This window comes from Oncorhynchus masou, chromosome 20 (genome assembly GCF_036934945.1).
Source record: "Oncorhynchus masou masou isolate Uvic2021 chromosome 20, UVic_Omas_1.1, whole genome shotgun sequence".
NCBI classification, from domain to species: Eukaryota; Metazoa; Chordata; class Actinopteri; order Salmoniformes; family Salmonidae; genus Oncorhynchus; species Oncorhynchus masou.
Window position 1 is genome coordinate 12,810,833 of NC_088231.1, and position 23,144 is coordinate 12,833,976.

The 23,144-nt window shown below is 45.9% G+C and overlaps 1 protein-coding gene across 1 annotated transcript in view; it reads right to left on the reverse strand.

Moving 5' to 3' along the window:
• LOC135506533 (polypeptide N-acetylgalactosaminyltransferase-like 6) overlaps positions 1 to 23,144 on the reverse strand; it is a 264,906-nt gene that overhangs the window by 31,819 nt on the left and 209,943 nt on the right. Inside the window, exons 6-7 of the mRNA XM_064925892.1 lie at positions 10,411 to 10,596; positions 7,491 to 7,674 (exon numbers count right to left, since the gene is read on the reverse strand). Coding sequence (XP_064781964.1) covers positions 7,491 to 7,674; positions 10,411 to 10,596 — 370 coding nt within the window. The remainder of the gene's footprint in view (positions 1 to 7,490; positions 7,675 to 10,410; positions 10,597 to 23,144) is intronic.

Below are 23,144 nucleotides of genomic sequence, written 5' to 3' on the forward strand. Positions count from 1 at the left end.
CCGCTGGCCAGCACAGTTTAAGCTCTCCACTAGCTAGCACGGTTTAAGCTCTCCACTGGCCAGCACAGTTTAAGCTCTCCACTAGCTAGCACAGTTTAAGCTCCACTGGCCAGCACGGTTTAAGCTCTCCACTAGCTAGCACGGTTTAAGCTCTCCACTGGCCAGCACGGTTTAAGCTCTCCACTGGCCAGCACGGTTTAAGCTCTCCACTGGCCAGCATAGTTTAAGCTCTCCACTGGCCAGCATAGTTTAAGCTCGCCACTGGCCAGCATAGTTTAAGCTCGCCACTGGCCAGCACTGTTTAAGCTCTCCACAAGCTAGCACAGTTTAAGCTCCACTGGCCAGCACTGTTTAAGCTCTCCACTGGCCAGCACGGTTTAAGCTCTCCACTGGCCAGCACGGTTTAAGGTCTCCACTGGCCAGCATAGTTTAAGCTCGCCACTGGCCAGCACAGTCCACACTCTCCACTCACCAGCACAATCCAAGCTCTCCACTGGCCAGCACAGTCCAAGCTCTCCACTGGCCAGCACAGTCCAAGCTCTCCACTGGCCAGCTCAGTTCAAGCCGTCCACTGGGGAAGGGGAAAATGGAATAATGGATGCCTTAAACTCCTTATGACCAATTATGGATGGCTTTATTAAAGGGATACTTCAGGATTTTGGCAATGAAGCCCTTTATCTATACTTCCCCAGAGTCAGATGAACATGTGAATATTTTTATGTCTCCTCATGCATCCCTTTAAGCAGCTCAATTCATGGAAATGGAAGGGAGGATTAGCGATGTGCATAGAGGGGGAGTTATGTGTGTGTGTGTGTGTGTGTGTGTGTAGGGAGGAGTCATTTGCAATGCATGTCCATGCAGCCAAGGTCAGAGACTGCCAGCGGGCAAGGGGGAGTCAGCTGAGAATATAGGCCCAATGTGTGTGTGCTATCCAGCGATACAGCTCCCTGCATAGGTACCCCCCGCCCGTCATTTATTTATTTCTCTTTATATAATCCCCTCGCCTTGAGTCCGCCATGTGCAGATTGTGCGTGTGTCTGAGTGTGTATGTTTCTGTGTGTGTGTGTGTGTGTGTGTGTGTGTGTGTGTGTGTGTGTGTGTGTGTTCAAGGCACAGTAGTAGGAGCAAGGGCACACGGTCACTGTGTCTCTGTATGGTGATTATAGTATGATTAAAATGGATATACTGTACATATCCATTATTCAATGCCCTCCGCCTCCACAGACTGCATATTATACAGAACAATGGGACCCCAGTATATGGAGTCAGCTATAATGATATAATAAAATGTAGTGATGACAGGAGTGTCTGTAATATATGAATGAGAGTTTATTGTACAGTACTAATTGACCCTTCACTAAGTCCCACCCCCAGGGGTGAAAGTAGATTTAATGTCTTACCGGTATGTGCACGCACACATTTTTTTAATACTACAAAATTGCAGGGTAGCCTACTCTGCTGACACTGACAAACAGATCAATAAAAACGATGTTGTCTGATCCATCTAATAGGCCTACGAAAAGGAGAGACACAAATACAATATGATGTCCATCTAAACTGGATGGGGAAATGATTGTCCAAAAACAAACAAAAGTGGTACTGACCCAATGGCAGACAGTGAATATGCAGACTCAACGGGGATATGGTCGATGTTCTCTGCTGGTGCCAGTAAGATAGGCGACTGTTCGCTTCATTCAGTTAAGAATGTTGATATCTAAAAGATAGACTGGAGTCTTTTCATTGTCATCTCTTTACAGCAATAACCATTTGCTTTCCAAACAGTTTTTACGCGATTGTATTTTTAAGTATTGCGATATGCTTACCTGGGTTTCTCTGCTTTTCACTGACAGTCGCAACACAACAATCATCTACTTCGTATTTGCAGCAAGCGCTGCCCAAATTGCAAGCTCTTCCGACTGTAAGCTATGCATTTTAAAACAATTCGCAGCTCATTAAAGCTAATTATCCTCTATGGCCAAATCATGCTTTCTGTTCTAGTAGCCTATATTGAATAATTGTATTTATTTATGTATCGACAGGAGTTAGCTAATTCGACTATATCATTTTGGAAATATAATTCAATTTACTTTAGGGAAAGCTTCCCCTAGCCTTATGGACACGCCGCCTATGCTTTTTAATGTAGCATAAACACAACCAGTCATGATGTTTTCATCTGATTGTCAAACAATCATTTAACAAAGGCGCTCCTGTTGGCTACCCACGCGCATTCGTCCACTCAGAAAATCATTTCAGCATCCAAACCCCAACTGTGCACCCGCAATTTTATGAATGCAGAGAGGCATCTGTTACAAAACACCTACGTGTGTTGTGATGACATTCTGCAATTGTCATTAGGCTCACACTTGAAGCCTGAATTGATGCATGTCCACGCCACTCATCTCCGCCTTGACAAAATGTAAGTGTTCTCCTCAAACCACAACGCAATTTAGATTGCATAACACCCGGTTTCCAGTCAATTCGCTAATTTATCATACAGCTGACATGCAGTAATGTTAAAAAATGGTGTACTAGTCTATAGGCTTACCCCCACTAATTATTTAACCGTAATGCTGTACTGGACCGTCTTACTTTCCCCTCTGTCCACCTCCCTTGGTTACCGTTGAAAACTTGGGACAACATTTTCCTGGGAAACCCAATTCCCCCAATAACCACTGTCGAAATCCCTCCACAATGATAACAAACTTTAATACACAATGAAATTAAACAGACGACGCTTTGGTAATCAGGAAACTCTAGGGTATGATGTGATGGACTGTCAACAGCTTCTCGTGAACCTGGTAATATTATGTTTGTAGTGTAGCTAGCCACTGATTGTAGTCAAAGCTACAATCAATTTTGCCCAAACTAGTGCTCTGAAATCGTATCCTGATGTCAACCTCAGATGGGAGTTAGTATGGCGAACTAAGCTAGTTAACATACATTTCGAGGAAACAAGTTATATTAAGTGGTTAGTTAGGTAGCGTTAGAAATGTTTGGTGGTCAATGAGGTGGTTAGTTAGGTAGCGTTAGAAATGTTTGGTGGTCAATGAGGTGGTTAGTTAGGTAGCGTTAGAAATGTTTGGTGGTCAATGAGGTGGTTAGTTAGGTAGCGTCAGCAATGTTGGTGGTCAATGAGACTGATACCAAACAATGCAACAAAAGTATAATTTTGGATTCGAAAAATACACGCTCTGCATTTCAAAAATCACAGTAGCAAGTACTCCCGATGCACTGCTTAATTATTAAGCCGTTTAAAATATATTTGAATAAAACTCTTGTTTTCCCACTGGCTTTCATTCATCTCAAACATGAGCTTGTCCGAGTGTATCATACTCAACCATACTGCTATCCATTGGAGCACTGTGATTGGTTCCCCAAAATTCTGAGGGGCTTAGCAAATGTTAAATTGAGTCGATTATGGTGATGCAGTATGTATATAAAGGATATTATGATGATAGTGTTGCTGTTCGGCCAGAAGGTGGCGATATGACATCAGATATAGACAGAGAGATAGGTCAGAGAGTAGGTCATGTCTTGATCTGAATGTGGAGAAGGGAAGTGTGGTGTCATTTAGCAAGATTAATGCAGATTGAACAGCGTTGTGACAAAGTGAAATTATCAGGTTTAATTTAGTTCTGATGTGCTGGGACAGACCGACCCGCACGCACGCACAGAGCATGAAAAAAGAAGAAACAAAATGTGCCTTCTCAATGGATCAGTCATTTCACAATGAGCTTTGTTCCAGATAGAGGAACTGCTTTCATCTGATAACAGGCGCTAAGATCTATATTAAGGCATCTTAGAGGAGCACACTTCACACATACCAATGTGTTAGTGCTGAATGTGCCAGGCAGGCTGGCAGGCAGGCAGGGGGGAGGCAGACAGGAAGGAAGGGAGGGAGGGAAGGCAGGAAGGCAGGGATGGAGACAGACAGACGGGGGCAGGCAGGCCTGCAGCCATATGTGGCGCCACCAGTAGAAGGGCAGGAGGGATTTATTGAAAGCCTGTGGAATCCTGCATCTCCTCTGCACCTAGCAGTAGAGCCTCATTACCAGTCCATCACATGTCTCTCTCTCTCTCTCTCTCTCTCTCTCTCTCTCTCTCTCTCTCTCTCTCTCTTTTGGAATGAAGAGGCGATTGTGAAAAATCAGAGCTACCCCATTTTGTGTAGCTCACCCACTCTTTAGTTTTCTTTCAAACAGAGGTAAAGTAGGAAATCAGCAGAGCCGGAGCAAGTTTTTATGTTTTATTTTTTTTCTTCCTCCCTTCAGTCCTCTGACAGTCGAGTACAAATCCACAAAATGTCCTGACTTGATGTGGATGTTGGTGGTCCTTCTAGTTTCACACAGAGAAAAGGCTGTTCACAAACAGGCGGACTGACTAATGTATTAAGTCTAGGAACATCTTCAGAAGCCGTGGTGTCTGCCATCAGTGCCATGGCACGTGGCAAAGTTGAACATGGACACACTGCCTGTTATGTTGTCAGCATCAGGGTCCTGCTCTATGCCTCTTACCCTGACCTCAGATCAGATGCTACGGAGTGTCCCATTCTCCCTCCTCCACAACATACTCACAATAAAGTGCATGTCGTTGGTTATAAAAAAGGAAGAGAGCCTTCTCGTCCTCAACATAGAGAACTGTTATTCTAATGAGATATGTGTGTTCTGTAGAATCATGGCAATTAAGTAGAAACCTTGGCCTAAGCTAGTTATTAATATTACATTGTTCCTCCCTGTTGGATATTCTTCTTAACCTCCCAGAGAGACAAGGTTGTGATGAGGAATATGTCCAGGTATTCAGCTTGGTATCTCAACGCCCATGAAGAAATACTGGTCTCGATATTGATTTTATTTTCTTCCTTGGCTCCTCTTCGTGTTTTTAACTTCTCTTTTCTCAAATCGAAACAAAAACACAGCACCCATAGTTTTAAAGAGTAAAAATAATAGTCTCGATTGCAAGGGGATTTAAAAGGAGCAAGTCTCACAAACGTTGTCTCCTACCTGATGACACCGTAGGTGAGATAAAAAAATCACTCTTTGATATCTTTGTTTGGAACATGAACATAGAAGAGTTCCTTTTAGAACACGTACGTGGCTCACTAAAAGTAATGTACTCAAAGTATCTGTCCAGCTCTGTTCGACCAAGCAATAAGTGAAAATGGAATGGTTGTAGTATTGTGTCTGCTGATACAAATGAACATGCCTTCAATACAGTACGTGCTCGACTTTCAAAGTGCGATTATCATTACGATTAAGTCATTCCACCAGAACTTTTCATATGAGTCAACCCCACACAGTGATTTTTCTCAAATAAGTCACTCGAGTCTAAATATATTGGTGCAGTAGTAATCTCATTTAAACTGTAATCATTTCAGTGTACCCGCCCCATGTTCACATTACCAAACAGCATTGTGGGTATTATCTCAGTTGAACAGAATCTCTCTCCCATAGCCAAACATGACAGATGGAGGCAGTTTGGGAGAGTTACATTTCATGAGCATCATCCTTCTGCATTCATTCCCTTAATGAATCCCAATTTAGCACCGCTTTGACTGGGACACCTGTGGTAATAGGACACACACACACACACACACACACATTGAACGTTTAGGATGATGGAGCTGAGATGAGTAAGCAGTGTGGGAGGGTTAAAGGTCTGGTTTATCAGTGCAACAGAATAGAGCCAGGGAGGCCTGGCTGGGAGTCTGGCTGTGTGAGTTGTGCTGGCTGGCTCCAGAGAGGATCCATGGATTCATGCCTGGTAGGGGGTGCATGCTGGGCCTCAGGGCCTATAGGGGAGCATACAAGTCTGGGCAGCCTACTGTGAGCTGCCCTGGGCCAAGTCCTTAGAGTCTGGAGGAGTAGGAGGCAGCAGCAGCCTGGGGGGATAGTCTGGGCACGGGGTGGGTTCGTTGGTAGGTAGGAGGGCTGTCGGTCTGCCTTTCTGTCTGTCTGGGTTTAGGATAAGAAGAGGACCATTGAGTGTGGAGAGCTTAGCCTCAGGCTATAGGCAGAGAGGTGGGAGATTTGGATAAAGGGAACCAGGAATGAGAGCTGGTGTTATAGAATTTAAATTAGGTATAGGTTCAGATCCAGGGGTGCACGGCATTGAGCTGTCAGTGTTTTGGGCAAGTTGCAGTGGAGGTGGGGGGAGGTTATTTGGTTGTCCTAGGAAAGGTCTAGATACGAGAAGGGAGGGAGCCACGAGTCAAGGGAAAACAGCACCCTGACAGCTGGATTTCTGAGTAGGTCGCACAGAATGTGGATAAGCACACGTGCACCCCCCCGCCCCCCCACCACCACCACCACCACCACCCCACCCCTATATTTACCATCTCAGCATTTACACAGTTTAACCCCTGATGATGCCGTTGCCCTTGAAGAGGACAGGTGATGATTTGCTTCATTAATAAACCATACTGTATCTCTATGTAAATGGAGGAGGTGTAAAATGCCAACCGCTCCCTGTGACCTGGGATAAAAGTATCTGCTGACTGGGTAAAGCTATGTCTACGTCCAAAACGGCACCCTATTCCCTATTCAGTATACTACTTTTGACCAGGGCCCTTAGGGGAATAGGGTGCCATTTGGGACACAAACCAGAAGTAACACCCATTGGATCATCCTGTTCTGCCTTTGCGTCAGTGGGGCTTTCATCTATTCTAGGGGACCCTCTACCTACGTACCTCTGTAGATCTATGAGCAATCGGCAGTCGGAGCCTGATGCGTTAAAGAGATCAAAAAAAGGTGTTGGTTCAGTTGTATATCTTTAACAGCCAGTGCTTACCTAGGATAGGTTAGGATGAACTCTTATCTCCCCGAGGGATAAAATGGCCTTAGACACAGATCACAGACCTCGATCACAAAGATATTTGAGGGTGTAAAGAGTGACTAACTGGACAGCTTGCCAGACATCGTGAGTCATTTCTGGGGGTCTAAAGAGAGGTTAGCGGGTTCCTTTAAGCATTCATTGCATACACAGTAATAGCAGCAAGCAAAAAGTCCCTAGCAGAGGAACGAGAGAGTGAGCCAGAGCAGTCGGTCACAGTGAAGAGTAGAGGATGTTACAGCCCAGTGACTGCTGTGCTGCTCCCAATCCCCTATCCTCTATCACCGTCTCACACATTTCACCCCCAACTGGCGACGCAGCCAAGGCATTAAGCCCAGGATTAATTTAAAGGGATATATGAAGAGGGCCTAGCAGAGGAAATTAGCTTCCAAGCTTTCTCACCTCCCCTCCTGGCTGCGCCACTGTTCTAGTAACTGACTGGGGGAAATGCCGTGTGGCTTGTAGCAGCCCAATTCTGATCTTTTGACCAATCACATCAGATCTTTCACATCAGATCTTTTTCAGAGTTGATCTGATTGGTCAACAGACCAATCATTTAAACAAATATCAGAATTGGGCTGCCTGTCTATGACACATATACGGTTGATAGGTGTGTGTGTGTGTGTGTATGATTGCGTGCACATGCATATCTGGGTACTCACTCATACGGATCACTTGTGTCGGGGCCCTGGAGCTCTGGAGGGATGGGGATGCGTTTGTAGTACATCTCCCAGTCGAAGGCTCCCCTCATGGCGTCTCCAGCCTGGGCTTCATATCCAAAGTGGTTATGGTCGATCACGTCAATCATAGGGCACACGATGGTCTTGGGGTTCTGGGCAATCTGGTCTTTATGGGGGATGGAACAACAGAGAGAAAGAGTGTGAGCATGTATCAATCACCATACGCTGCTGTTTGTAGTTTTCTCTTTCTGTCCTTATTTTTCTTTCTTCCTTTCCTCCTTCCTTTCCTTCTTCCTTTTCTATCTTGTTTTTCTCTCTCTCCATTTCTCTGACGTACACATAGGGAGTGGAACCAGGGCAATTGCTTTTGTTCCCTTGGACCTCTCTCCCTCTGTCCCCTTCTACCGTTTCCTCCCTCCTCTCCCCTTATGTGGAGGTCTCTGGGCAGCTCTGCTCCTCCGACAACGAGTCACGGGACGATTAGAAACAATTACAGCGTTTCAAAGTAGGTTGGCTCCACGGAGGCCTGAGAGCCAACCTCGACGTGTGTGACTGAGCCGAGCAATGATAAGCCGCCCCAGATCTGTCACACCCCGCCCACCCTACCCACTTCTCTCTTCTGTGGGCCGTGTGTGCTGGACCATGGAGAGAAGGGGAGCAGAGGCCCAACACCACAGCACTGAGACTAATGGGGAGTGACTGTACAGTATTGTACATTGACACACCTTACTATCAATTCTGTAGCCTGGTCCCATATAGGTTTGTGGTCCTATGGCTGTTGCCATGCCATGGGGCTCAGTACTGGTAGCCTGGTCCCAGATCTGTTTATGGCCAACTGCTATAAAATCATTGTCATGCAGCATGGCGAAGAGTAACACACCTTGAAATGGTGGTGGGTTTCTCACACGGTTAAGATGTCATTTAATTGGCATATGAAAGGCTGTACAAGCAGTAACTACCCAGCTATAAGCCCCCCCCTTGGCCCTGCCAATATAAACATACAGAAACTATTGACTTGAATCAGTTGGTGTTTATGTGCAGGTCTCTGTAATATTCATCTAGTGTGTTTACTGTGACACCATCCTTTGTTTTATTCCCTCACATTTCCAGCGCTGCTGTTAAGTAGTCAAAATGTGTACCCACGACACCATCTTACTGGGCCTGCATGGATACATTTGAAACAAAGGAAAGAGAGAACGAGAGAGAGAGAGAGAGAGAGAGAGAGAGCTCCCAATTGTAATGAAATAGAAATGAACAAAAAGGCAAATAACAAGAGGCAAATGGGAAGGGAACTCTCAAGAGATCATTAAACGAGAAGGGACTGCATTTCAAATGGAGCAGTCAGGTGAAAAAGGAAAAGAGGTAATCCACCCAGTTGCCATGCCCACACTTCCTTATCCTATAGGTTTGTTACACATAGCGAAAGAGCGGTTAATTCAAAAGTTGTTCCGTTCGTTATGTGGGTTATACATTATGTCCTTTGATCAAGGTAAGATCCAGGGTTTGTAGGAGATCCAAGGAGAGAGCAAGCATTAGATTCAGAGAGCAGTGATAAAACCTGGCCTGTTAATTAGAATGGTGTGGTGTTGGAGTCTTAGATCTGCAGAGAGAGAGAGGTAGACGGAGAGAAAGCGGGAGAGCGAAAGATAGAGATTGAAATAAGAGAGAAAGAAAGAAAGAGACAAAAAAAGCAAATCCCTGTATTCCACTGATCTGATATCAGAGCCCGGCAGGATGATTGCATGTGTCACCGTGCCTGTGGATGGCCTGGGGTTCACTGCGGTATCTCCTCCACTCTATTCATACATGCGAGCCCCACAGCACAGCATGGCCTCCCTCCTCTGCTTCACGTCCCACATTACATCAGCCTCCCAAATGGCACCCTATTCCCTTTATCGTGCACTACTTTTGACTAGAGCCCATAGGAAAGTAGTGCACCATAAAGGGAGTAGGGTGCCATTTGGGACGCATACCTCATCAGCCCCGCTCTGTTCTGCTCTCTGACAGGCAGGCGGCTCCATTCCAACCAATTAAAGAGCCCCATACTGCGAGTCCTCTTTCTCAGTTTGCCAGAAGACAATGGGGCCATGTCGTGGAATGGTGGTGGTGGTGTGGCTATTATCTACTATTATTATTATTATCATAGGGACCTGGGTGTACATATCAATCATACCTTTCATGGGAATCCCAGTCCCTGTGTGATTGAGTACAGTAATGGCTGTAATCACTTCACATCCATTTATTTTAACTGTGCTGGGAGATGGCTATTATCAGGGTCCCTCGTCTCCCTAATGTTGCAGTAACATGCTGTGCTGGTATGTGAAGAACAGCACACCTGTTCACAGGCTACATGTGATGCGACAGCCCAGGAGGCAGTTTTCCTCTGCTTAGGGTTGCACCCCTGGAGCGGCGCGTCAGGAACGTGCATTGAACATGGATTCAGGCTGCAGCACTCTTTTATCAAACAAAATACAGAAACAGAGAGAGATTTCCTTTGTGAAACTGACGGATATAGAAGTGTGAGATAAGCCAGTTTTCTTATGGAGATTTTAACCTTCCTACTCTCTCACACATTCTCTAGCTCGACCCCGTCCCCCTTTCTTTCGCTTTCCTGACCCAAACTTCTCCCCGGCGCCACTCTCTTCTTCCAGAGAAACAAAGACGACTAAAAGATGCACCTTCTCCGTCCCACTTTGCCCGACCTCTTCTCCCCCCACTTTCCTTTCCTGCTCACTCCTCTCCTGGCCCAAATCTCTCCCCATCTAAGCTTCTTTTTGTTTTTGTTGTTATCACTACCTGCAGCTACGCTCTGCGACTCCGTTCCAGTCGACTCACTGAGCAGGGGGGACTACATTTTGCTTGACTGGTCCACACACACGCACACACACACATACACACTCACCAAGCAGGGGGGGCAGCCAGTTGACGTTGGCCTCACAGTGAGAGTCCAAGAAGGTGAGGACTTCTCCCTTGGCCACCGAGGCCCCCAGCAGACGGGTACGGATCAGACCCTCCCTCTTCTTGGTCCGAACGATGCGCACCTTGGGGAACCGGGCCATGTACTCCTCCAGACGGCCCTTCAGGTGCTCTGGGAAGTAGAGGAGGAGAGAGAGAAAAGGTTAGAAATGTGCCGCATGGGAATGAAATCCACCCCTATACACTACATTCCTCAAAGATCATCTATTCAAAGAGAGAGAAGGGAGAGTGTTATAAAGGATATCCACCCCTATACACTACATTCCTCAAAGATCATCTATTCAAAGAGAGAGAGAGAAGGGAGAGTGTTATAAAGGATATCCACCCCTATACACTACATTCCTCAAAGATCATCTATTCAAAGAGAGAGAGAGAAGGGAGAGTGTTATAAAGGATATCTACCCCTATACACTACATTCCTCAGATCATCTATTCAAAGAGAGAGAGAGAGGGGAGAGTGTTATAAAGGATATCTACCCCTATACACTACATTCCTCAGATCATCTATTCAAAGAGAGAGAGGGGAGAGTGTTATAAAGGATATCCACCCCTATACACTACATTCCTCAAAGATCATCTATTCAAAGAGAGAGAAGGGAGAGTGTTATAAAGGATATCCACCCCTATACACTACATTCCTCAGATCATCTATTCAAAGAGAGAGAGGGGAGAGTGTTATAAAGGATATCCACCCCTATACACTACATTCCTCAGATCATCTATTCAAAGAGAGAGAGAGAGGGGAGAGTGTTATAAAGGATATCTACCCCTATACACTACATTCCTCAGATCATCTATTCAAAGAGAGAGAAGGGAGAGTGTTATAAAGGATATCCACCCCTATACACTACATTCCTCAGATCATCTATTCAAAGAGAGAGAGAGAAGGGAGAGTGTTATAAAGGATATCCACCCCTATACACTACATTCCTCAGATCATCTATTCAAAGAGAGAGAGAGGGAGAGTGTTATAAAGGATATCTACCCCTATACACTACATTCCTCAGATCATCTATTCAAAGAGAGAGAAGGGAGAGTGTTATAAAGGATATCCACCCCTATACACTACATTCCTCAGATCATCTATTCAAAGAGAGAGAGGGGAGAGTGTTATAAAGGATATCCACCCCTATACACTACATTCCTCAGATCATCTATTCAAAGAGAGAGAAGGGAGAGTGTTATAAAGGATATCCATCCCTATACACTACATTCCTCAGATCATCTATTCAAAGAGAGAGAGGGGAGAGTGTTATAAAGGATATCCATCCCTATACACTACATTCCTCAGATCATCTATTCAAAGAGAGAGAAGGGAGAGTGTTATAAAGGATATCTACCCCTATACACTACATTCCTCAAAGATCATCTATTCAAAGAGAGAGAAGGGAGAGTGTTATAAAGGATATCCACCCCTATACACTACATTCCTCAGATCATCTATTCAAAGAGAGAGAAGGGAGAGTGTTATAAAGGATATCTACCCCTATACACTACATTCCTCAGATCATCTATTCAAAGAGAGAGAAGGGAGAGTGTTATAAAGGATATCCACCCCTATACACTACATTCCTCAGATCATCTATTCAAAGAGAGAGAGAGAAGGGAGAGTGTTATAAAGGATATCTACCCCTATACACTACATTCCTCAGATCATCTATTCAAAGAGAGAGAGAGAAGGGAGAGTGTTATAAAGGATATCCATCCCTATACACTACATTCCTCAGATCATCTATTCAAAGAGAGAGAGAAGGGAGAGTGTTATAAAGGATATCCACCCCTATACACTACATTCCTCAGATCATCTATTCAAAGAGAGAGAGAGAGAAGGGAGAGTGTTATAAAGGATATCCATCCCTATACACTACATTCCTCAGATCATCTATTCAAAGAGAGAGAGAAGGGAGAGTGTTATAAAGGATATCCACCCCTATACACTACATTCCTCAGATCATCTATTCAAAGAGAGAGAAGGGAGAGTGTTATAAAGGATATCCACCCCTATACACTACATTCCTCAGATCATCTATTCAAAGAGAGAGAGGGGAGAGTGTTATAAAGGATATCCACCCCTATACACTACATTCCTCAGATCATCTATTCAAAGAGAGAGAGTTATAAAGGATATCCACCCCTATACACTACATTCCTCAGATCATCTATTCAAAGAGAGAGAGTTATAAAGGATATCCACCCCTATACACTACATTCCTCAGATCATCTATTCAAAGAGAGAGAAGGGAGAGTGTTATAAAGGATATCCACCCCTATACACTACATTCCTCAGATCATCTATTCAAAGAGAGAGAGAGAAGGGAGAGTGTTATAAAGGATATCCACCCCTATACACTACATTCCTCAGATCATCTATTCAAAGAGAGAGAGAGAAGGGAGAGAGAGAAGGGAGAGTGTTATAAAGGATATCTACCCCTATACACTACATTCCTCAGATCATCTATTCAAAGAGAGAGAGAGAAGGGAGAGTGTTATAAAGGATATCCACCCCTATACAGTACATTCCTCAGATCATCTATTCAAAGAGAGAGAGAGAGGGGAGAGTGTTATAAAGGATATCTACCCCTATACACTACATTCCTCAGATCATCTATTCAAAGAGAGAGAAGGGAGAGTGTTATAAAGGATATCTACCCCTATACACTACATTCCTCAAAGATCATCTATTCACCTTTCTGCCACAGAGAAAGAGAGAAGGGAAAGATGTTATATAAAATCCACCCCTATACATTATTTAGTACATGGATTATGATCACCTCTGTCACACACAGAGAGAGAGAGCGAGAGGAGGAGAGAGATTTATAATTATATATATTTTATTTATATTTTTTATTTAACCTTTTATTTAACTATTCAAGTCAGTCAAGAACAAATTCTCATTTACAATGACTGCCTACCCCCGGCCAAACCCAAACGACGCTGGGCCAACTGTCGCCCAATCACGGCCGGATGTGATACAGCCTGGTTTCGAATCGGGGGCAGTAGTGAAGCCTCTTGCACTGAGATGCAGTGCCTTAGACCGCTATAAGAGGATAATGGCATTTCACTAATGTATCCCTATTACGTATACCATGTAGCCATATGCCCATGCCTTATACAGTGGGAGTTAAGATCACAGTAGGAGTTTAGATCACAGTTGTGCCACAGAGAGGGACGAGACAGGAGAGAGCGGAGAAAGGAGAGCGAGAGAGAGAGGACAGAGAAAGGAGAGAGAGAGAGAGAGGGACAGAGAAAGGAGAGAGAGAGAACGGAGAGAAAGGAGAGAGAGTTGAGGCGAGAAGAGGAGGAGGAGGTGATGATGTTAGCTCCCGGCTGCTCATCAGCTCAAGCGATCTCCAGGCCACTGATGGGGCTGATTATTCTGGATGTGCCTGAGCAGGGTGGGTCACCAATCAGCTAGTCGTGCCAGAGCGACACTTATGTCATCATTACTAGAGAAGAAAGGGGATGACACTCCAGGTAGATTACACAGACCAAGGAGGTGTCAGATGGTGCATTATGAAATACAGAGGGAGAGAGAGGTACAGAGAGGGAGAGAGAGAAACAATCAGTGTTGCTCTTTTCCTTGAAACAGGAGGTAATTCAGGTTATTTTAATTGAAAGGAGAGGGTGGAGGGAGAGAGAGAAAGGGAGAGGAGTAACATAGAGAGAAAAGGGAATATAGAAAAGTAAAAGAAAGAAAGAGATGGAAAGAACGAAAGAGGGAGAGAGGGGTAAGAGGGAAAAACAGAAAAGTAAGAGAGAGGCAGAGCGATGGTAAGATAAAGAGATGGAGAGAGAGAGAAGGGCAGAGCGATGGTAAGATAAAGAGATGGGAGAGAGAGAGAAAGGCAGAGCGATGGTAAGATAAAGAGATGGAGAGAGAGAGAGAAGGGCAGAGCGATGGTAAGATAAAGAGATGGAGAGAGAGAGAAAGGCAGAGCGATGGTAAGATAAAGAGATGGAGAGAGAGAAGGGCAGAGCGATGGTGAGATGGAGAGAGCGAGAAGGGCAGAGCGATGGTAAGATAAAGAGATGGAGAGAGAGAGAAAGGCAGAGCGATGGTAAGATAAAGAGATGGAGAGAGAGAAGGGCAGAGCGATGGTGAGATGGAGAGAGCGAGAAGGGCAGAGCGATGGTAAGATTAAGAGATGGAGAGAGAGAGAGAAGGGCAGAGCAATGGTCACGATCAGATGAGCTTTGCATTTTTCAGCATTTTCTTTAAAAAAGATAGATTAGGAGTTAGATAAACCTGGATTTTTTGTCAGGAACACATACTGGATTCTACCCTCTACAACATAACCCCCACTTCAAATCAAAACTTAAAACCTACAACCTGATTTTGGACGGAATTACGGAATCACCTGGAAGGTTCACAACTACCAAGATTTATTTCTCTATACAGCAAATTCTCTGGAAAACAACAGAAACCTGAAAACCCCATCCAACCTGGAACTGAGTGAGTAATGCTTAGTCCGAAACTATATTTTAAAAGCCAAAAGCCAAGAAGAAAAATACACAACATTACTTTATAAGGACTGAATTCTAACATAATTCTGCCAAGCTTGATACAGCTTCAACTAGCACTGACGTGTCAAGTGAGAGGTGTCAAAGCCCATTAGCCCAACAATGGCAGGAGAGTCACACAGTCTACCCCAACCAAATGGAGAGGCCTTAGAGGCTCCCTCCCGCTGTTCAGAGGTAATTAAAATACAGTACCATTTGCATGTAAAGAATGATAAGAAAAGATTACAAAATGAAGCTCCTTATGGAAAATCAAGAGACACTTTTTGCTGACTATTACAAAAATGGGAACATCAGCAACCTTATCTTCCACACAAACCATCCCCTGGCATGGCACAGTGCTATATTAGCACACTACCCCTTTGTTAAGAGAGGGGGGGTTAACGAGGGGTGGAACTCAGGATACTTGATAACGAGGACTCTGAGTCAAGTAATATTAATATCTATAAGTCCGGAACAGTGATGGTACAGAGTAACCCCAAACAGTTTCAGCTGGACTTTCACCTAATCAAAGAATTAGCCCAGCAGGAGAAGCTCTCCCTTGATAAAGATACCCCCACACCGAGCGGGTCAGACCAGACCTCTTCACTATATAACCCCACAGACGAGCAACCCCCAGCGGAGAGTCAACCTCCCAGCACAGATTACCACTCCCTCATTGAAATGAAGGACAAATTCACCCAGCTGGAGATAAGGCAGGTGGAGCTGGAACAGCAGGTGATTACACTTCAGTCAGCACAGACCCAGACAACAGCCCAGCACAACAACAGCCCCTTAACCAGACCAGGAGAGCTGGAGGTGGACAGAGACATATCTGCACTTTGGACAGTGGTGAGACAAATACAACAGGAGAAAGAGGAGCAGAACAGAGCACTAGAGGAGAGTATCAGACTGCTGGTGGAGGAGAGGTTGAGGGGGATTGAGGAGAGGGTGAGGGGGATGGAGGAGAGGTTGAGGGGGACGGCGTGTGACAGAGAACAACCCACTAGAGAGGTGGCCACCCCCACAGAGAAGCCAGCAGAACAGCCCACCTCAGCACCCAAAAAAAGTCTCGACACCACAGCAGAACAGTCCACACCAGACCCTGACCATAGAGTCGACATCACAGCAGAACAGACAAATGAAGAACCCCAAGCCCAGCGGCTCTCACCCCCTCTGAGCACCCCCCCTGTCAGCCACCCTGATAGCCCTTCTGACAACCCCCCCACACCCACTGAGGACAAACACAAGACACAGATTGTACTACTTATGGACTCTAATGGGAAATATATAGAAGAAAAAAAACTTTTTCCCAAACACAGTGTGTCTAAACTCTGGTGTCCAAACACCCAGAGCGCCCTAGATCTTCTGTCTGAGGCCAAACTAGGCTCACCCAGCCACATAATAATACACACAGACGTATCCCCAACACTTCACACAGGAGCAACAGATCAATAGACACCCCACCCAGACCAGCGAGACACCCTCCCAGACCTGCAGGACCCCCCCCTGGACCTACACATAGAGGACCCACGCCAAGAGGAATTACATCCAGACCACCGCACACCCAGACACATCCACACCCCTACCCCAACCAATCAACACCCCCCCACGTCAACCATGCCCACACCCCATTTAGGCCCCCCCAGATCAGACCTATGCCACTCCTGCCCACCCCATGCACCCCACCCCCGCGAAGAGGGCCTCAACATGGAAGCCACACATACGCCCAGTTAGTGAGCGGGCAAACAGTACCAACACCCGCTCTCACACTCGCCCAAGCCAATGGCATGTACCAGATGCTCAGCAGGCTCTGCTCACACTTACTGGCCTGAGGCCAAACCACAACCAACAACATTGGACACTTTATGGAACAAAAAGCCTTTACTATTTCATCCTGGAATATCCAAGGCCTGAGGTCATCTGCCTTTGGCCTGAAGAGCAGAAACCCGGACTTCACCAAAGAAATCAGTAATACAGACATTGTCATCCTGCAAGAAACCTGGTATAGAGGAGACAGACCCACTGGATGCCCTCTAGGTTACAGAGAGCTGGTAGTCCCATCCACCAAACTACCAGGTGTGAAACAGGGAAGGGACTCAGGGGGTATGCTAATTTGGTATAGAGCAGACCGAACTCACTCAATTAAATTAATCAAAACAGGAACATTCTACATTTGGCTAGAAATTCAAAAGGAAATTATCCTAACAGAGAAAAATGTCCTCCTGTGTGCTACCTATATCCCCCCACTATAATCCCCATATTTTAATGAAGACAGCTTCTCCATCCTGGAGGGGGAAATCAATCATTTCCAGGCCCAGGGACATGTACTAGTCTGTGGCGACCTAAATGCCAGAACCGGACAAGAACCTGACACCCTCAGCACACAGGGGGACAAACACCTGCCTGGGGGTTACAGCATTCCCTCCCACATACGCCCCCCTAGGCACAACTATGACAACATAACCAACAAAAACGGGTCACAACTCCTGCAGCTCTGTCGCACGCTGGGTATGTACATAGTCAATGGTAGGCTTCGAGGGGACTCCTATGGTAGGTACACCTATAGCTCATCTCTTGGCAGTAGTACTGTAGACTACTTTATCACTGACCTCAACCCAGAGTCTCTCAGAGCGTTCACAGTCAGCCCACTGACACCCCTATCAGACCACAGCAAAATCACAGTCTACTTAAACAGAGCAATACTCAATCATGAGGCATCAAAGCCAAAGGAACTGAGTAACATTAAGAAATGCTATAGATGGAAGGAATGCAGTTTGGAAACCTACCAAAAAACAATTAGGCAACAACAAATTCAATCCCTTTTAGACAATTTCCTGGGTAAAACGTTCCACTGTAATAGTGAAGGTGTAAACTTGGCAGTAGAAAATCTTAACAGTATATTTGACCTCTCAGCTTCCCTATCAAATCTAAAAATCTCAAATAGAAAACCGAAGAAAATTAACAACAATGACAAATGGTTTGATGAAGAATGCAAAAATCTAAGAAAGAAATTGAGAAACCTGTCCAACCAAAAACATAGAGACCCGGAAAACCTGAGTCTACGCCTTCACTATGGTGAATCACTAAAACAATACAGAAATACACTACGGAAAAACAAGGAACAGCATGTCAGAAATCAGCTCAATGTAATTGAAGAATCCATAGACTCTAACCACTTCTGGGAAAATTGTAAAACACTAAACAAACAACAACACGAAGAATTATCTATCCAAAATGGAGATGTATGGGTAAACCACTTCTCCAATCTTTTTGGCTCTATAACAAAGAATAAAGAGCAAAAACATATACATGATCAAATACAGATCTTAGAATCAACTATTAAAGATTACCAGAACCCACTGGATTCTCCAATTACATTGAATGAGTTACAGGACAAAATAAAAACCCTCCAACCCAAAAAGGCCTGTGGTGTTGATGGTATCCTCAATGAAATGATCAAATATACAGACAACAAATTCCAATTGGCTATACTAAAACACTAAAACTCTTTAACATCATCCTTAGCTCTGGCATCTTCCCCAATATTTGGAACCAAGGACTGATCACAGGTAACTTCCACAAAGCTGTGAACCATCTGAGAGACAAGGCAAGAAGGGCATTCTATGCCATCAAAAGGAACATACATTTCAACATACCAATTAGGATTTGGCTAAAAATACTTGAATCAGTCATAGAGCCCATTGCCCTTTATGGTTGTGAGGTCTGGGGTCCGCTCACCAACCAAGACTTCACAAAATGGGACAAACACCAAATCGAGACTCTGCATGCAGAATTCTGCAAAAATATCCTCCGTGTACAACGTAGAACACCAAATAATGCATGCAGAGCAGAATTAGGCCGATACCCACTAATTATCAAAATCCAGAAAAGAGCTGTTAAATTCTATAACCACCTAAAAGGAAGCGATTCCCAAACCTTCCACAACAAAGCCATCCCCTACTACAGAGAGATGAACCTGGAGAAGAGTCCCCTAAGCAAGCTGGTCCTGGGGCTCTGTTCACAAACACACCCTACAGAGCCCCATGACAGCAGCACAATTAGACCCAACCAAATCATGAGAAAACAAAAAGATAATTACTTGACACATTGGAAAGAATTAACAAAAAAACTGAGCAAACTAGAATGCTATTTGGCCCTACACAGAGAGTACACAGCGGCAGAATACCTGACCACTGTGACTGACCCAAAATTAAGGAAAGCTTTGACTATGTACAGACTCAGCGAGCATAGCCTTGCTATTGAGAAAGGCCGCCGTAGGCAGACATGGCTCTCAAGAGAAGACAGGCTATGTGCTCACTGCCCACAAAATGAGGTGGAAACTGAGCTGCACTTCCTAACCTCCTGCCCAATGTATGACCATATTAGAGAGACATATTTCCCTCAGATTACACAGATCCGCAAAGAATTCGAAAACAAATCCAATTTTGGAAAACTCCCATATCTACTGGGTGAAATTCCACAGTGTGCCATCAGAGCAGCAAGATTTGTGACCTGTTGCCACGAGAAAAGGGCAACCAGTGAAGAACACGCACCATTGTAAATACAACCCATATCTATGCTTATTTATTTTATCTTGTGTCCATTACCATTTGTACATTGTAAAAACACTATATATATATATATATATATATATATATATATATATATATATATATATAATACAACATTTGTAATGTCTTTGTTTTGAAACTTCTGTATGTGTGATGTCTACTGTTAATTTTTATTGTTTACCTTACTTGCTTTGGCAATGTTAACACATGTTACCCATGCCAATAAAGCCCCTTGAATTGAATTGAATAAAGAGATGGAGAGAGAGAGAGAGAGAGAGAAGGGCAGAGCGATGGTAAGATAAAGAGATGGAGAGAGCGAGAAGGGCAGAGCAATGGTAAGATAAAGAGATGGAGAGAGAGAGAGGGCAGAGCGATGGTAAGATAAAGAGATGGAGAGAGCGAGAAGGGCAGAGCGATGGTAAGATAAAGAGATGGAGAGAGCGAGAGAGAAGGGCAGAGCGATGGTAAGATAAAGAGATGGAGAGAGCGAGAGAGAAGGGCAGAGCGATGGTAAGATAAAGAGATGGAGAGAGTGAGAGAGAAGGGCAGAGCGATGGTAAGATAAAGAGATGGGAGAGAGAGAGAGAAGGGCAGAGCGATTGTAAGATAAAGAGATGGAGAGAGAGAGAAGGGCAGAGCGATGGTAAGATAAAGAGATGGAGAGAGAGAGAGAGAGAAGGGCAGAGCGATGGTAAGATAGAGATGGGAGAGAATGAGAGAAGGGCAGAGCGATGGTAAGATAAAGAGATGGAGAGAGAGAGAGAGAGAGAAGGGCAGAGCTATGGTAAGATAAAGAGATGGAGAGAGAGAGAGAGAAGCAGAGCGATGGTAAGATAAAGAGATGGGAGAGAGAGAGAAGGGCAGAGCGATGGTAAGATAAAGAGATGGAGAGAGAGAGAAGGGCAGAGCGATGGTAAGATAAAGAGATGGAGAGAGAGAGAACGGCAGAGTGATGGTAAGATAAAGAGATGGGAGAGAGAGAGAAGGGCAGAGCGATGGTAAGATAAAGAGATGGGAGAGAGAGAGAGAAGGGCAGAGCGATGGTAAGATAGAGATGGAGAGAGAGAGAAGGGCAGAGCGATGGTAAGATAAAGAGATGGAGAGAGAGAATTTCATCTCTAGTGATGTGTTCATCTAATCTTGCTATTGTTTCACCATTCTCCTGGTCCCATTCAAGTGATTAACAGTTAACGTCCCTTAAGATTGCCACACTGTTAGCACTTAATTGAATTGTTGAATTGGCCTCTGTTTTTTTATATTACAAGGAGCAGTGGTATAGAGGCCCACCTGATAAACCAAGGAAAATAACATGGCGGCAAGGCTCACTTATAGAAGGACTTCATAACCCATACAAGACACATTCATAAGCAGTAAATAAGCATGTCATACCGTAAAAGCTTGTTGTCGGTCAACCTTTGTCACATTGTGTTTGTAATAACTGAAATACAGTTCAATATGATCCTTCTATATACATGCATGCATACAAATAAGAACTGTCACATTATCAAAAGAATAACAATGAACAAATTCTTGCTGACAACATCCATTTCCAGAAATCTAATTTAGAATCTGAGAGACGAAGCAGGAGAATGTGATGGAAAAAGCATCCCAAATTGACATCCATTCCCCGCTCTGACATCTGCCCCCTTCTCTCTCTCTCTGCCCCCTTCTCTCTCTCTCTCTCTCTGCCCCCTTCTCTCTCTCTCTCTGCCCCTTCTCTCTCTCTCTCTCTCTCTCTCTGCCCCCTTCTCTCTCTCTCTCTCTCTCTCTCTCTCTGCCTCCTTCTCTCTCTCGCTCTCTCTCTCTCTGCCCCCCCCCCTCTCTCTCTCTGCCCCCTTCTCTCTCTCTCTGGCTCTCTCTCTGCCCCTCTCTCTCTCTCTCTCTCTCTGCCCCCCCTCTCTCTCTCTGCCCCCTTCTCTCTCTCTCTCTCTCTGCCCCCCTCTCTCTCTCTCTCTCCCTTCTCTCTCTCGTTCTCTCTCTCGCTCTCTCTCTCTGCCCCCTTCTCTCTGTCTCCCTGCCCCCCTCTCTCTCTCTCGCTCTTTCTCTCGCTCTCTCTCTCTGCCCCTTCTCTCTCTCGCTCTCTCTCTCTGCCCCCTTCTCTCTGTCTCCCTGCCCCCTCTCTCTCTCTCGCTCTCTGCCCCCTTATCTCTCTCTGCCCCCTTCCCTCTCTCTCTCTTTGCGCCCTTCTCTCTCTCTCTCGCTCTCTCTCTCCCCCCTCTCTCTCTCTCTCGCTCTCTCTCTGCCCCCCTCTCTCTCTCTCTCTCTCTCTCTCGCTCTCTCTCTCTGCCCCTTCTCTCTCTCGTCTCTCTCTCTGCCCCCTTCTCTCTGTCTCCCTGCCCCCTCTCTCTCTCTCGCTCTCTGCCTCTGCCCCCTTATCTCTCTCTGCCCCTTCCCTCTCTCTCTCTTTTGCCCTTCTCTCTCTCTCTCTGCCCCCTCTCTCTCTCTCTCTCTCTCTCTGCCCCCCTCTCTCTCTCTCTCGCTCTCTCTCTGCCCCCTCTCTCTCTCGCTCGCTCTCTCCCCCTCTCTCTCGCTCTCTCTCTCTCTCTCTCTGCCCCCTCTCTCTCTCGCTCTCTCTCTGCCCCCTTCTCTCTCTCTGCCCCCTTCTCTCTCTCGCTCTCTCTCTGCCCCCTCTCTCTCTCTCGTTCTCTCTCTCGCTCTCTCTCTGCCACCTTCTCTCTCTCGCTCTCTCTCTGCCCCCTTCTCTCTCTCTCTCTCTCGCTCTCTCTCTGCCCCCTCTCTCTCTCTCTCTCTCTGCCCCCTTCTCTCTCTCTCGCTCTCTGCCCCTTTCTCTCTTTCGATCTCTCTCTCGCTCTCTCTGCCCCCTTCTCTCTCTCTCTGCCCCCTTCTCTCTCTCTCTCTCTCTGCCCCCTTCTCTCTCTCTCTCTCTGCCCCCTCTCTCTCTCTCGCTCTCTGCCCCCTTATCTCTCTCTGCCCCTTGTCTCTCTGCCCCCTTCTCTCTCTCTCTCTCTCTCTCTCTCTCTGCCCCCTCTCTCTCTCTCTCTCTCTCTGCCCCCTTCTCTCTCTCCCCCTCTCTCTCTCTCTCTCCCCCTGCTCTCTCCCCCCCCTCTCCCCTCTCTCTCTCTCTCTGCCCCCTCTCTCTCTCTCTCTCTCTGCCCCCTTCTCTCTCTCGCTCCCTCTCTCTCTGCCCCTTCTCTCTCTCTGCCCTCTCTGCCCCCTTCTCTCTCTCTCTCTGCCCCCTTCTCTCTCTCTCTCTGCCCCTTGTCTCTCTGCCCCCTTCTCTCTCTCTCTCTGCCCCCTCGCCCCCTTATCTCTCTCTCTCTCTCTCTGCCCCCTTCTCTTTCTGCCCCCTCTCTCTCGCTCTCTGCCCCTCTCTCTCTCTCCCCCTTCTCTCTCTCTCTCTCTCTCTGCCCCCTCTCTCTGCCCCCTCTCTCTCTCTCTGCCCCCCTCTCTATCTCTCCTCTCTCTCTCTCTCTCTCTCTCTCTGCCCCCTCTCTCTCTCGCTCTCTCTCTGCCCCCTTCTCTCTCTCTGCCCCCTCTCTCTCTCTCTCTCTCTGCCCCCTCTCTCTCTCTCGTTCTCTCTCTGCCACCTTCTCTCTCTTCTCTCTGCCCCCTTCTCTCTCTCTCTCTC